At 32.7% G+C, this 16,453-nt stretch overlaps 1 protein-coding gene across 3 annotated transcripts in view; it reads right to left on the bottom strand.

The window, feature by feature from the left end:
* Positions 1-436: 436 nt before the first annotated feature.
* Positions 437-16,453, bottom strand: part of C3H1orf185 (chromosome 3 C1orf185 homolog) — a 240,986-nt gene continuing 224,969 nt past the window's right edge. Inside the window, exons 4-5 of one of the 3 annotated variants that reach the window (XM_068537969.1) lie at positions 2,215-2,251; positions 437-1,001 (exon numbers count right to left, since the gene is read on the bottom strand). In XM_068537969.1, coding sequence (XP_068394070.1) covers positions 607-1,001; positions 2,215-2,251 — 432 coding nt within the window. In that variant the 3' untranslated portion in view covers positions 437-606. Of the gene's footprint in view, positions 1,002-2,214; positions 2,252-16,453 lie in introns of those variants that run through there. The other 2 variants (XR_011073391.1, XR_011073392.1) reach the window with 2 other exon arrangements.

Below are 16,453 nucleotides of genomic sequence, written 5' to 3'. Positions count from 1 at the left end.
ACACGTCTATGAACATAGCTGCTCACATCTTCATCATAGTGGGGTAAGGGTTGGAGGGCTATTCTGAGAAACAGACATGGGAAAGGGCAAAGAAAATTATTTTCTGTATTCTTCACAGTGTTCCAGGCTCCCCTAGAGGAGCAAAGTTATATTGCTTATGAAAGTCATGGCATAATAAGATTTAAACAGTAGGTGATTTATGTATTTAAAATTCAGAATAGCTGATGGAAGTATTCTGCCCAGCCTTACCCACATTGAAATAAAACTGAAAATGTCAAAGTATAAAGAAATGCTGCAAATGTTTTATTAAAAATGTATTTGTGCTGAAGATTTCTTAAAGTATTTCTCCTATGTGTTGAAATACATTCCTATTATTTATTACGTCCTTTGATGAGATACAAGGAGTTAAACTTAATGTTTATGATATTGCGCTAGTTCTTCCTGTAATTTTGTTTCTAGAAATAATTGGCAAGATAAGTAGGACCACTCTGTGGTAAAGATCAAGAAAAGCAATATTAGCATGGACATGTTAAGAGACTCAGAAGCTGGTAATTCAGTTTTAACTTTACATGATTTCAGCGTACACAAAGTTTCAAAAGAAAAAAGTCATTCAATATTATGTTGAAGGTTTTGTATTTCAACCTCTGTATTTCTTCGTGTAAATATTCCCTTAATGTTGTCATCTTTTTGATCATCATAAAGTGCCATATTTAGTACATTTCCAGTACATTCTTCTAATGGAATGGTTGACAAGTATGAAAATACTTTCTCCATTACAGGCTCCCCGAGAAAAGGCATTGCAGGGCTCTTTTTCACTAGGGAATCATCAGAAAACCAGTCATCAGCTACTTCTATACTTTGGCTGTAATAAGAATCAGATGGTAACGTTGATAAGCTTAAGGTAACACTGCTGGGATTTGTTGCCGAGCTAGTCTCTGAGGGGTCACAGATGACTTTTTTTGTTGCAAGGCAGAATTCATCTTTAGAATAATCTTTAATTGCTGTAAAAAAAATTAGATTTACTATGAATATTACATATTTATGAGCCAAACCTTAATTATAAGGATAATGTTACTTTCTAAAATTCAAACTCTTCTTAGGGTTTTAATGAACAGGATGATGCAACAGTGAAAATGTTAAGTTGCTATCATCATCCATACAATGTTAAATATGTACTGGGGAATCAGCAATATTTTCAAGATAATCAAGAGTACAAAAATCTATTCTAAATAAAATCAACCTGTTTTAACAGGAGAAGATTCTAAACAGGCTAGAAAGCTCAGTTCTGGAATGTCGCTTAAAATCAGAGATGGCAGACAGTTTCTTAACTATTTATAGCTAAATATTGTCTTATTTAAAAAATAAATTTTAAAATGCCTCCTTAAGCAGGTAGATTACAAACTGTTTGATCCACAGTGGGAAGGGCCTATGAGTTGGCTTTATACCAATTAAAGTAACAACTAACATTCATATAGTGCCTTACAATTTACAAAGCAGTTCGATATACTTCCAGATCTCATTTACCCTCTCAGTTATTCTTCAAGGTAGTTATTAGCCCTACTTCACAAAAGATATGACTGAGACTGAGACTTAAAGGAATGAGTCACCGAAATCAGATACAAAATGGACTTCAATCTAGATTTGTGTTACTCTAAGTCCCATGCTTCTCCCACTACATTATTTATGCTGCACAGTTGTAAATAAAAAATGTTAAGTTTTAGAAAAGATCACATTTACACAATATCCTAAAATATCTTTTATAATATTTTACATATTAATTTTTGATATGAATATATAACATTAATTGTTAAAGCTGTTTTAAATACCTTATTACATTTTATATTCAGCATTTCTAAAATTACGTAGGAGGGTAATGTTTTGAGGTACTAAGTCAATATCTAAAGGGTTACAAAACACTCATGTCTTTTAACTCTCCATCATTACTATATGGCATTGACTGTGATACCTTTGGATATAAAGAAGGGACAAAAATTAAAATTTCCCATTTTGATTTAAGACAAGACATTATAAATTTTGTTTTCTAAAAAATATATGCCCATTCATATACTAATAAATGTTTCCCTTGAATTTTGATGATTTTAAAAAAATATTTAGATATTTAGGATATATTTAGGATAGCCTCTTGATTCTTTAAAATGTGAATCGCTGGAAGTTGATTACAATTTATTCTAATAAATTGTTGAGAGAAAGTACCTTTTATATGTGCTGTTTCCTTTTTTCTTTGCTCCTCCTACATAAAAAAAAATGTTATTTGTGTTTTAAAAATTAATAGCTTTTAAACAATTTGATATATATTTATATAAGAATAATATATTTTAACATCATAATAAATTTTTGAAAGAATCATATTTTCCACGATATGAATTTATTTTACCAAACTATATTGACAGGAAAGAAAAAGTGTTGAGGTATCATCTGAAAAGAATGTGAATTGGTTCAAGAAGGCAGTCTCCAGGATAGGGAATGAAGGGTGAAACAGAGTTCAACAGGATTATTTCTCTCCATTTTCACTAACTTAGAGTCACTTGGTTAGAACAAGAGAGGGCTAAAAAAGTAATTACAATTCCTAGACTTGCTCATTCTATTAACTAATAACAACAAAACAGTGAATTCTGGCAGAAGGCTTTTATAAAAATGCGACTATTCTTTTGAAGCAAGTAAAACATTTGATCAAACAATACATTCCAGATGTGTTCTGGGAAGTGTGGTGGTGTAGTAGTTCTCAAACAGGGCATCAGAATCACCTGGTATGTTGATTAAAATGCTGATTCTTGGACATAATATCAGACCCTACTAAAACAGACTCTCTGGCAGTAGGGTTTAGGAGTATGCAGTGTAACACTCCTCAAGCAGTTCTGATTCAGTTTTTCCTTAGACCACTAGATAAACAATGAGCTAGTGCATAGGGTGTTTGGTATGCGGTGGGTGAAGACAGAGAGATAACACTGTCTCTTGTGTTATAGGGGAAGAGTGTGGGTATTCTATGCTGATTTTCATTGTCTTGTTCACTGAAAAAGGCTTGCTTAGGATATACATATATATAGGGTATACATATATATGGGATATACATATATATAGGATAACACATAAGTTCTTTTTTTTTTACAACTTACTTTACTTTTTGGTCATTTTCAACTTTTATTAATATAAATGCCAGTATAGGCTCCTGACTTACCTTGCCTGGATTTAGGACCAATTCAATTTGTGACTCCTGTACAAATTATATTAGAACATTGCTTCTCACACTTTCATGTGCCTATGTATCACCTGGGGGAGCTTGTTAAAATGCATATTCTAACTCAGTAGGTTTGGGGTGGGGTCTGAGATTTTGCATTTCTAACAGGCTCCCAGGTAATGCTGATATTGTTGGTCTGGGAACCACAGAGTAAGGTCCTAGTCTGATTAAAATTCTACCCAAACTAAGGGAATGACAAAATGGGCATTCTTATATATTGCTATATATAAATAGGTATAACTTTTCTGGAGGGCAATTTAACAAATCCATTTCTAGAAATTTATTATGCCAGGTAAATAATTTTGGATTTGTATAAATATTCAGTTACCAGAATGTTCACCACAACACTGTTTAGCATTTTTAAAACCTATAATTTAAAATTCTAAAAGTAAGGAAAGCTTTAAATATGTTAGGATATGTGGATATTAATACAATGAGTATTCTTTCAAAATGATACCATAGTATCAGAAGTAAGTAAAGACTCAAAAAATGATGGTGACGTATAAAAAAGACAGAGGAATAATCTTAAACAAGTGGCTCACTGGTTAAATTTAGGAATATTTGAGCATCAAAATAATGATAGTAATGGATTATAATCTGCTGAATAAAATAGAAATCCATGAGTCTATACTAATAATAAATAAATAAAATAAGGAAGAGGGTAGGGCTTCTTTCTCACAGTAGAACACCAAATGACAAATATGGATGGGAGTGGCAGAATTAGAAAATCATCATCTTGTTATAGTTTTGTAAAGATTAGCTCAAGTAATAATAATTTATATAGCTAGTAAGTAGAGTTTGATGAAGAGGAGGATATTTACATGTTTTCAAAGTGTCACCACACAGCTTGTTTATTAACTGTAAGGGTAAAAACAGAAATAATTCAGTGAGGAAAGAACAGACAACATCTTGATTATGTGGATCAACTAAAATCACCAGTGAAGAGCAGATGTACACTGTACGCCTTCAGATGTGATAAACTGCAAGGAAAAGTCACACTGAGGAACAGTCTATGATCTATAAAATAACTGGCTTGTATTCTTCAAAAATGTCAATATCATTGAAAGACAAAGAAAGGAAATTTTAAAATATTTTGAACTAAATAATTATGAAAACAAAACATAAAATTTGTGGGATGCAACAAAAGAAGGCCTTAGAGGAAAATTTAAATATTAAATGTTTATATTATAAAAGAACAAAAGTCTAAGAATAATAAAGCAGACATCTCCAGGCAAGACTGATTTAGGAAAAGAGAAATATAATCAGGAATAAAAAGAGTACCATCACTAAAGATTCTATAGATTTTAGAAGCATAATAAGAAGAAACTACTAAAAACTTTCTGCCAATAAACTAAACAACTTAGGTACAATGGACAAATTTACTGAAAAAAATTTCGAAAACATACAAAATAGAAATATTTTGTATGTTCCACATCTGTTAAAGGAGCTAAATTCATAGTCAAAAATTTTCTCTTGAAGAAAATTCCAGACCTTGATGACTTCTTTGGTGAATTCTAGAAAAAAGTTTGAGAAAGCAATATAGCCAATTCTACACAAAAATTTTTCAGAAAGTAGAGGAGCAGGAACCATTTCCCTATTGTTTTGTGACCAGAATAAAATTGTGATACTGAAATCTAACCAGATATTACAAGATAAGAAAATTATAAAATAATATCCTTCGTTAACATAGATGCAAAAATTATTTAAAATATATTAGTAAATCAAATCCAGTGGGGTTTATTCCAGAAATACAGGGTTGATTTAACATTTGAATTCAATGTAATTCACATTAACAAAATAAAAGAGAAAACCCATGTGAACAGTTTTAAAAGATGCAGGAAAAGCATTTGGCAATATCACCAACCCTTCATGGCAAAACAAACAGACAAACCTCTCAGGAAACTAGGAATAGAAGAGAATTTCCTCAATCTGACTATATGCATCTACAAAAATTCTATAGCTAATTTCCTATTTAATGATGAAAAGCTGAATGTATTCTAAGATCAGAATATAAAAAGGATATCTGTTCTCAATACTTCTGTTCATAATTATACTGGAGGTCCTATCCAATGCAATAAGATGAGAAAATAAAATAAAAGCATAAACATTGGAAAAGAAATAAAACTGATGTTTTTCACAGATCTCATGCTTGTACATGAAGAAAACCTTTTGTGGTCCTCAAAAAAACTACTAGAAGTAATAAATAAATTTACTTATAAAGGTCATAGAACACAGGTCAACTGTAGTAAAGATGGCAATTCATTACAAACTAATGTATAAACTAAATGTAACTCTTGGGACTTCCCTGGCATTCCAGCAGTTAAGACTCCACGCTTCCACTGCAGGGGGCATGGGTTCGATCCCTGGTCGGGAAACTAAGACCCCTGTGTGGTGTGGGGTATGCTGCGTGGTGCAGCCAAAAAAGAAAAAAAAAAGGTAATTTTCATCATGATCTCAATAAGATTTTTTTCCAGCTAAAGTTCACCTTAAAATGTATATGGACATGCAAAAGAATAAGAAAACCTAAAACAATGTTGAAAAAGAAGAATGAAATTGGAGAAATCGTACTGCTCAATTTTATAATTTACTATACAGCTAGAGTGTGATACTGGTAGAGGTAGACACACAGGTCAATAAACCAGATACAGAATGCAGAAACAGACTAACACATATATGCCCAACAGATTTTTCACAGAAGTTGCAAAAACAATTCAATGGAAGAGGATAGCCTTTTCAATAAATAGTGCTGGAATAATATGACATCAATAGCCCCCCAAAATGAACTTTGATTTAAACCTCACACTTTACACAAAAATTAACTAAAAATGGATCAGAGATAGAAATATAAAATGTAAAACAATAACAGCCAAAACAATCTTGAAAAAGAAGAACAAAGTTAGAGAACTTACTGATATCAAAACTTACTACAAAGCTATAGCAATGAAGACAGTGTGGTATTGGTATAAGGATAGATATATAGATCAATGGAATAGAACCGAGATTCCAGAAATAAATGCTCATATTTACAGTCAGTTGATTTTTGATACGAGTGCTAAGACAATTTGATAGAAAAAGAATACTCTTTTCAACAAATGGTGTTGGGACAACTAGGTTTATACATGCAAATAAGTGAAGTTGGACCCATACCTCATACTATACACAAAAAACTAACTCAAAATGGATCAAACACTTAAACATAAGAGCTAAAACTATTAAATTCTTAGAAGAAAACAGAGATATAAATCTTTATGACCTCAATTAAGGAATGATTATAGATATGACACCAAAGACACAAGCAACAAAAGAAAAAATAGGTAAACTGGACTCAAGAAAATTAAAAACATTGGTTCTTCAAACAACACCATAAGAAGAAAAGACAACCCACGAAATGGGAGAAAATTTTTACAAATCATATATCTGATATAGGATATGTACTAGAATATATAAAGAATACTTAAAACTCAACAACAAAAAGACAAATAGCCCAAATAAAAAAAATGGACAAAGCTTTGAATAGATATTTCTCTAAAGAAGATATACAAATATCCAAAAAGTACATGAAAGTATTTTCAACGTCATTAGGCTTTAAGAAAATGCATATCAAAACCATGACAAGATACCACTTGGTGCCCACTAGGATAACTATAATAAAAAAGACAGGTTAAAAACAAGGGTTAACAAGGGTGTCACAAAATACAATCTTCATATACTGCCTGTGGGGATATAAAATGGTGCAGGCACTTTGGAAAACAGTCTGGCAATTCTTCAAAGATTAAACATAGAGTTACCATATGACACAGCATTTCCATTCCTTGGTATATACCCAAGAGGAATGAAAACATATACCCACACAAAAACTTGTATACGAATATACATAGTGACATTACTCATAATAGTCAAGAAGTGGAAACAACTCAAATGTCCTTCAACTGATAAATGGATAAACAAAACGTGATATATCCACACACAATGGAATATTATCTGGCCATGAAAAAGAATAAAATATTGATATATGCAATAACACAGATGGACCTTGAAAACATTATGCTAAATGAAAAGGCAGATACAAGAGACCTTATATTGTATATTTCTATTTATAAGAAATTCCAGAATAGGCAAACCTATAGGTACAGAAAGTATAGATTAGTGGCTGTCTAGGCCTAGGAGGGTTGGAGGAAAATTGAGGGGCAGTGATTGCTAAAGGTACAGGGTTTCTTTTTGAGGTGATAAAGGTGTCCTAAACTGATTGTGAAGATGGTTCTATAACTCTGTGAATATCTAAAAACTACTGAATTAGACACTTTAAAAAGGCAAATTGTATGGTATGTGAACTATATCTCAATAAAGCTGTTAAATATAAAACAAAGCAACCTAAAACTAAGAAACTTTTAGAAGAGAACTTAGAAACAAATCCTTGTGACCTAGGGTTAGACTAAGAGTTATTGGACATGACACTTAAAGCATGATTCAAAAAGGAAAAATATACAACTCAACAACAAGGAAGCAAACAACCCAATGAAAAATGGGCAGAAGGCCTAAACAGACATTTCTCCAAAGAAGAAATACAGATGGCTAATAGGCCCATGAAAGATGCTCAACAGTGCTAATATTAGAGAAATGCAAATCAATTACAATGAGGTACCACCTCTCACCAGTCAGAATGGCCATCATTTAAAAGTCTACAAATAACAAATGCTGGAGAGGGTATGGAGAAAAGGGAACCTTCCTACACTGTTGGTGGGAATGTAAGTCAGTGCAGCCACTATGGAGAACAGTATGGAGGTTCCTCAGAAAACTAAAAATAGAATTACCATATGATCCAGCAATCCCACTCCTGGGCATGTATCTGGGCAAAACTATGATTCAAAAAAATACATGCACCCCTATGTTCATAGCAGTACTATTCACAATAGCCAAGACATGGAAACAACCTAAATGTCCATTGGCAGATGAATAGATAAAGAAAATATGGTATATATATATATATATATATACACAATGGAATACTACTCAGCCATAAAAAAGAACAAAATATAAAGCCATTTGCAGCAACATGGATGCAACTAGAGTTTATCATACTAAGTGAAGTAGCCAGAAAGAGAAAGACAAATACCATATGATATCACTTATATGTGGAATCTAAAATATGACACAAATGAACCTATCTATGAAACAGAAACAGAATCACAGACATAGAGAACAGACTAGTGGTTACCAAGGGGGAGGGGGTTGGGGGAGGGGTGGAGTGAGAGGTTGAGGTTAGCAGATGTAAGCTTTCATATGTAGAATGGATTAACAACGAGGTCCTACTGTACAGCACAGAGAACTATATTCAATATCCTATGGTAAACTGTAACGGAAAAGAATATAAAAAAGAAGAATGCTTATATATGTATAAATGAATCACTTTGCTGTACAGCGGATTAATACAACATTGTAAATCAACCATCCTTCAATAAAAACAAAACAAAACAAAAAGGTAAAATGGATAAATTGGACTTTACCAAAATTAAAACTTATGCTGTTTTTCATTTTGAGAGGATGAAAACAAGTCATCAAATGGGAGAAAATATTTGTAAATCACATATCTGACAAAAAGACTTGTGTCCAGAATATACTCTCTAAATTAAATAGAAAGATAATCCAATTAGAAAATGCACAAGAGACTTGAAGAGACTCTTCACCAAAGAAGATGTATGGATGGCAAAAAAATAAAAAATATGAAAAGCTGTTCAACATCACTACCCGTTAAAGAAATGCAAATTAAAATGACTAAACACATTTAAATGGCTAAAGTTTAAAATGCTGCTAAGTACCAAATGATAAAGAGGATGCAAAAACATGATTCTCTTATATGTTACTGGTGAATATGTAATATGGTACAATCTGGAAATCAATCTGGAAATTTCCTTACAAATTAAACATATTTACCACATGATCCAGGAACTGCATTCCCGGGCATTTATTTTAGAGAAACTAAAAGTAATGTTTTCCAAAAAGCCTATACACAAATGATCATGGCATCCTTATTTTGTAATAGCTCCTAAATGGAAACAACCCAAGTATTCCTCAATGGATAAATGGTGAAACAAACTGTGATATATCCACACAATGTTACACTACTCAGCAATAAAAAAGGAAAAAACTATTGATACATGCAATGATATGGAGGGATCTTAAGGGCATTATGCTAAGTGAAAAAAAGCCAAGCTCAAAAGGCCATATGCTATATGATTCCATTTATATAACATTCTAGAAATGAAGAAATTATAGTGATGGAGAGCAGATCAGTGGTTGCCAGAGGTTAGGGAAAGGGAGGGGGGGGAGTGACTATAAAGGGTAGTATGAGGGAGTTCCTTTATGGTGATGGAACAATTCTTCTGTATGTTGATTGCCGTTGGTGGTTATACAAACCTATACATATGATAAAATGTCATAGAATTATATACAAAAACAACAAAAAGTGAGTACATGCATAAACTGGTAATCTTTGAGTTAGGTCTGTAGCCTAAATTTCCTGGTTTTGATAATGTATACTTATAATAAAGTATAAAGTATACTTTTCATAAAGTATACTTATATAAGATGCCATTGGGGGAAGCGGGTGATGGGTATACAGGACATCTTTGTAATTTTTCTGCAACTTTTTGGTCTGTAATTCAGAATAAGATAAGATAAATCAATTGTATTTATATTTACTAACAACAAACAGTTGGGAAATAAAATTTTTAAATCAATACTATTTATCATAGCATAAAAATAACTATAAATAAAACTAAAGCAAATGTGAAGGACTTCTATACTGAAAACCACAAACTAAAATAAAAGAACACCTCAACAAATTAAATTAATAAATTTAAATTAAAGAAGTCAATAAAAGTAGAGTGGGACTTTACTGGTGGCACAGTGGTTAAGGATCTGCCTGCCAATGTAGGGGACACGGGTTTGATCTCTTGTCCGGGAAGATCCCACATGCTGCAGAGCAACTAAGCCTGTGCGCCACAACTACTGAGCCTGCGCTCTACAGCCTGCGAGCTGCAACTACTGAACCCACGTGCCACAACTACTGAAGCCCGCATGCTCTAGGGCCCGCGTGCCACAACTACTGAGCCCGCATGCTGCAACTACTAAAGCTCACACGCCTAGAGCCCGTGCTCTGCAACAAGAGAAGCCCATGCACTGCAATGAAGCGTAGTCCCCGCTCACTACAACTAGAGAAAGCCCATGCGCAGCAACAAAGACCCAACGCAGCCAAAAAAAAAAACAACAACAAAACACTAGAAAAAAAAAAAGTAGAGTAATATTATCCTCATAGAAGAATCAATATTAAGATATCCATTCTCCCTATAATGATTTATAGATTCAATGGCAGTTCAATAAAAATTCAAGCAGGCCATTTTGAAAAACTAAACAAGCTGCTTTCTAAATTATATGGAAAAACAAAGCACCTAGAATAGCCAAAATATTCTTGAACAAAGAAGAATAAAGTTGATTCCATGACATAAAGCTACAATAATTAAGACAGTATAGTATTGTTTAAGGACAAATAGTTCACTGAAAAAAAATATAGAGTTCAGCAAATAAACCAACACACATACAATAGATTGATTTTCATTCAAAGTGACTAATTGGTTCAATGGGGAAAGAATGTCTTTTCAACAAAATTTTCTGGAACAACTGGATATCATCATAGAAAATGATGAAACTTGACTTCTACCTTATAGACCTAAACACAGAACTCAACACTATATAGCAAAGATAAAAGAAAATATAGAATATTTTTGCAAACTTAGATAAATATTTGTTAGACAGGATACAAATTTCTTTTAAAAGAAAAAAATCATAGATTGGTCTTTATCAACATTAAAAATTTCTGCCTACCAACTGATACCATTATAAAAATGAACAGATAAGTCACGGTATGGAAAAAAACATTCACAACATATATACCTTACAATAGACTAATTCCAAATTGTATTAAGAACTCCTACAAGTCATTACGTTAAAAAACAAACAAAACAAAACCACTAAAAAGATTTTAAAAATAAGCAAAAACTTGAAAAGGCAGGTCACAAAAAAATATGCAACTGGCCAATGAACACATGAAACGGTGCTCAACGTCTTTCGTTATCAGAAAAATGTAAATTAAAAGCATACTGAAATGCCATTACACACCCATTAAAATGGCTAAAATGTAAAAATACTAATAACATCAAATGTTGGCAAGGATGTGAAGCAACTGGAACACTCATTTATTGTTGACAGGAGTGAAATAAGGTATAACCACTTTGGAAACTTGTTTGGCAGTTTCTTATAAGGATACACATATGTCTACCCAAGCCCCACCAATTCCATGGTCAGGTATTTTTCCAAGAAAAATGAAAATATATGTTTACTAAAAGTACATAAATATTTACAGCAGTCATTCATACTAGTCAAAAACTGGAAACAACACTAATGTCCGTCAATGAGAGAATATATAAACATGTTATTGTATATTCATACAATGGAATACTACTTATTAATAGAAAGAACAAAGTTTTAACACATACAGTAACATGGGTGAATCCCCAAAATTTGTATTAAGTGAAAGCCATATGTAAAAGATATATATAATACAATTCCATTTGTATGAAATCTAGGAACAGATTAAAACTAAACCTTGTTGATATAAATCAGAAAGTGCTTACACGGGATGGTTAGAGGAATTGACTGGAAGGGGACATGAGGGAACTTTTTCAGATGATAAAAATATTCTGTATCTTGTTTTTGGTGTTGTTTAAATGTATATACCATTGTCAGGATTTACTGAGTGGAACATCTAAGGTCTTGCATTCTATTGTAGGTAATTATACATCAATAAAATATTTTAAAAATAATATCAATTTCACTTCAGTGTTATTCTTCCCCCAAATCCATAACCCCAGTATAATAATGAGAAAAACATCAGATAAATCCAAATTGAGGAATATTTTACAAAATATATGGCCAGTACGCCTCAAAACTGTAAAGCTCAGGTCAAACAAGGAGACTGAGATACAGTCACAGAGCAGAAGAAATTAGAGACAAATGCAATACGGTATCCTGGATTAGGTCTTGAAAGAGCAAAGGTAAATTCATGTAAGAACTGGTGAACCCAAATAAAGTCTGAAGGTTGGTTAATAGTGATGTAACGATGTTGGTTTCTTAGTTTTGACAAATGTATCATGGTAAAATGATTTTTAACATCAGGGAAAAATGGGTGAAGTACAAGATAACTCTATACTGTATTACCTTTGCAACTTTCCTGTAAATCAAAAACCATTCCAAAATACTTTACTTAAAAATCATATCATAAAAGCATAAACATATAAAATTTCCTGTAATAAAAGCTAGCATAGGGTAGAAGGAGGTTGGATTGGGAGTTTGGAACTAGCAGATGCAAACTGGTATATATAGAATGGATAAACAGCAAGGTCCTACTGTATAGCAGAGGGAACTATAATCAATATCCTGTGATAAACCATAATGGAAAAGAATATGAAAAAGAATGTATATATATGTATAACTGAGTCACTTTGCTGTACAGCAGAAATTAACACAACATTGTAATTCAACTATACTTCAATAAAAAATAAAATTAAAAAAAAGCTAGTATAAGATGTACAAGGCTTTTATAAAGGTAATTGTAAAGCTTTATTGAAAGATATTAAAGATAACATATATAAATACAGAGAAACAACATGTTCATGGATTAGAAAACTTAATATTATAAAGAATCAGCTTTTCCCAAATTGATCTAAAACTGCACTGCAGTTCCCCTCAAAATTCCAAAAGAATTTCAGTAAACGCTACTAGGCAGTTGGGCAAACATATGGAAAAGAAGTGAAATTGGCTTGCTATTTACACCAAACACAGAAATCAATTCTAGATTGATTAAAGATCTATGTAGTCAAAACTATAAAACTCTTAGATGGCAACATAGAAGATTATCTTTATGACTTTGGAGTAGGGAAGGAAATAAATATTAAAGGAAAAGGCTGAGAAATTAGGTTACCTTAAAAATTAAGGAATGTTTTGTTCATCAAAACACACCATAGGGCTTCCCTGGTGGCGCGGTGGTTGAGAATCTGCCTACCAATGCAGGGGACGCGGGTTCGAGCCCTGGTCTGGGAAGAGCCCACATGCCGCGGAGCAACTAGGCCCGTGAGCCACAATTGTTGAGCCTGCGCGTCTGGAGCCTGTGCTCCGCAACAAGAGAGGCCGCGATAGTGAGAGGCCCGCGCACTGCGATGAGGAGTGGCCCCCACTTGCCGCAACTAGAGAAAGCCCTCGCACAGAAAACGAAGACCCAACACCGCCATAAATTAAAAAAAACAAAAAAACAAAAAAAAACACACCATAAAATAGTGAAACAAAAACAGAAACAGATTCACAGACATAGAAAACAAACTTATGACTACCAAAGGGGAAAAGTGTGGGGGGGAGGGATAAATTAAGAGTATGGGGTTAACTGATATACACCACTATATATAAAATAGATAGACAACAAGGATTTAATGAATAGTACAGGGAACTATATTCAATATCTTCTAATAACCTATAATGGACAAGAATCTGGAAAATAATACATGTATTATATATATACATTATATATGTAAAAGCTGAATCACTTTGCTGTACACCTGAAACTAACACAATATTGTAAATCAACTATACTTCAATTTTAAAAAATAGTGAAAATAAAAGCCACAAAATGAAGATATCAAAATGAACATAACTGACAAAGGATTAGGTATCCATATTAATATAATCCATTTATATTAATATAAAACTTTTAAAGTTTTATAATAAAAAGACTAATAGAAAAAGAGGTAAAAGATTTGAACAGACATTTTAAGTAAGAGAAAACCATAATGGCTAATGAACCTTAGAAAAGACAATCACCTCATTTTTTAGCAGGAAAATATAAATTAAAACTATAGTGAGATATCAAGAGAATGAGAAGACAAGCCACAGGCTGGGTAAAAGTGTTTGCAAAAGACATCTATGATAAAAGACTGTTATTAAAAATATACAAAGAACTCTTAAAACTCAACAATAAGAAAACAAACAACCCAATTAAAAAATGAGCCAAAGATCTGAACAGACACCTCACCTAAGAAGATATACAGATGGCAAGTAAACATATGAAAAGATTATCAGCATCATATATTATTAGGGGAAGGGAAAATTAAAGCAACAAAAAACTACTATATGCCTATTATAATGGCAAAAATCCAAAACACTGACATCACCAAGTGCTGGTGAGGATGTGGAGCAACAGGAACCCTCACTCGTTGCTGGGGATGCAAAATGGTACAGCCACTTTGGCAGGCAGTTTGGCAACAGAACTAAACACCTCTTACCATTTGATCCAGCAATCATGCTCTTGGTAGTTACCCAAATGAGTTGAAAATATATGTCCACACAAAAACCTGCACATGAATGTTTATAGCAGCTTTATTCATAATTGCCAAAACTTGAAAGCAACCAAGATGTCCTTCAGTTAAGTGAGTGAATAAATAAATTGAAGTAGATCCATACAATGGAATATTATTCAGTGCCAAAAAGAAATGTGCTATCAAGCCTTGAAAAGACAGAGAGAACTTTAAATGCATATTAATAAGAGAAAGAAGCCCAAAAAGGCTACATACTGTATGATTCCAACTATATGACATTCTGGAAAAGGCAAAACTATGGAAACAGCTAAACAATCACTGGTTGGAGGGAAGGATGAACAGGGATGGAACAAGAAGATTTTTAGGGTAGTAAAACTATTGTGTCTGATACTATGATGGTGCATACATCTCTGTCTCTCTGTCTCTCTCTTTGTTCCTGTTTCTGTGTGTGTGTGTGTGTGTCTGTCTGTCTGTCTCTCTCTCTCTATATATATATAGATATGTCAAAACCCATAGAATGTAGGATTCAAGAGTGAATACTAAGGTGAACAATGGACTTTAGGTGATGATGTATCAGTGTAGGTTCATTAGTTGTAACAAATGTACCACTCTGGTGCACGATGTTGATAGTGGAGGAGGCTGCACTTGTATGGGGGCAAGGAGTATATGAGAACTCTAAATTTTTTTCTCAATTTTGTTGTGAACCTAAAACTGCTTGAAAAAATTAAGTTTATTAAGAAGAAACTACAGTGAGATAGTATTACACATCCATCAGATTGTTAAAATTTTAGGAGCTTAGAAACATCAGTATTTGTTGATATGGAGCAATCCTAGCAATTATGCATGCCTGAGGGGAATGTATATTGACAGAACTACTTTGGAAAATAATTTGAAGTTATCTAATAATATTAAACATGCACAAACCCCATGAGTCAGTGATTCTACTGTTAGGTACGTTCCCTATGGAAATTTCCTTTAAAAAAACCAACTGAAAACAACTCAAATGTCCATAACATAAAATTTGATATATTAATACAATGGAATATGATATAACAATAAAAAAGGATGAACGATGGGTATATGCACCAACCTGGATGAGTCTCAGAAATGTAATAGAAAAAGGGAAGACTATATTAGACGTGAAGTCCAAAACATATAAAATTTAATAATGCATTGTTTAGATATATCATAGTTTTAAATTTCTACTGGTGTCTCCCTTGTTTTACTTTGTCCATACAACTCTTTTGATGCCATATAACAGAAAGTTAATTATGTGTCTGCCTTTCCCACTTGTACTACACTAGCACTTTTAAGGTAGGGTTTGTATCTTACTATCCTCAATAGGTAGGGCCCAGAGCTCAGAATGTAATGAAGCCTTAATAAACCCTTATTAATTTCAATTAGTATTTTGTATTTAATTTCAATTAGTTGGTTTGGTTAGGTTATTTGGTTATCTGAGTATCCTCTTATCTCCAAATCTCTTTCTTCTGATAGGCTTAGCAATTTTTGCTTTGTTTTTTTTTTTTTATGCCATTTATCTTCATCCCTGTAACAATTCCAATATGGAGAATACAGGTTCTCAGGCTAGAGATACAGAGAAGCAACTGTAGAAGGAGACATTTTCATTTAGTCTTTCAGTTTCCTGTAATATAAACGCTAACTAGTTTGGGTAATTTAAATTTAGCTCCTTGTTATTGTCCCTCAAATTTAAAAATAATAGTGGATAATTTAAATAATTTAAAGACAACAACGCTAATGACATGGTGTCAAAAGAAAT

Source organism: Eschrichtius robustus, chromosome 3 (genome assembly GCF_028021215.1).
Source record: "Eschrichtius robustus isolate mEscRob2 chromosome 3, mEscRob2.pri, whole genome shotgun sequence".
NCBI lineage: Eukaryota > Metazoa > Chordata > Mammalia > Artiodactyla > Eschrichtiidae > Eschrichtius > Eschrichtius robustus.
The sequence above is the reverse complement of the archived record's forward strand: the minus strand, read 5'-3'. Positions and strand labels throughout refer to the sequence as shown.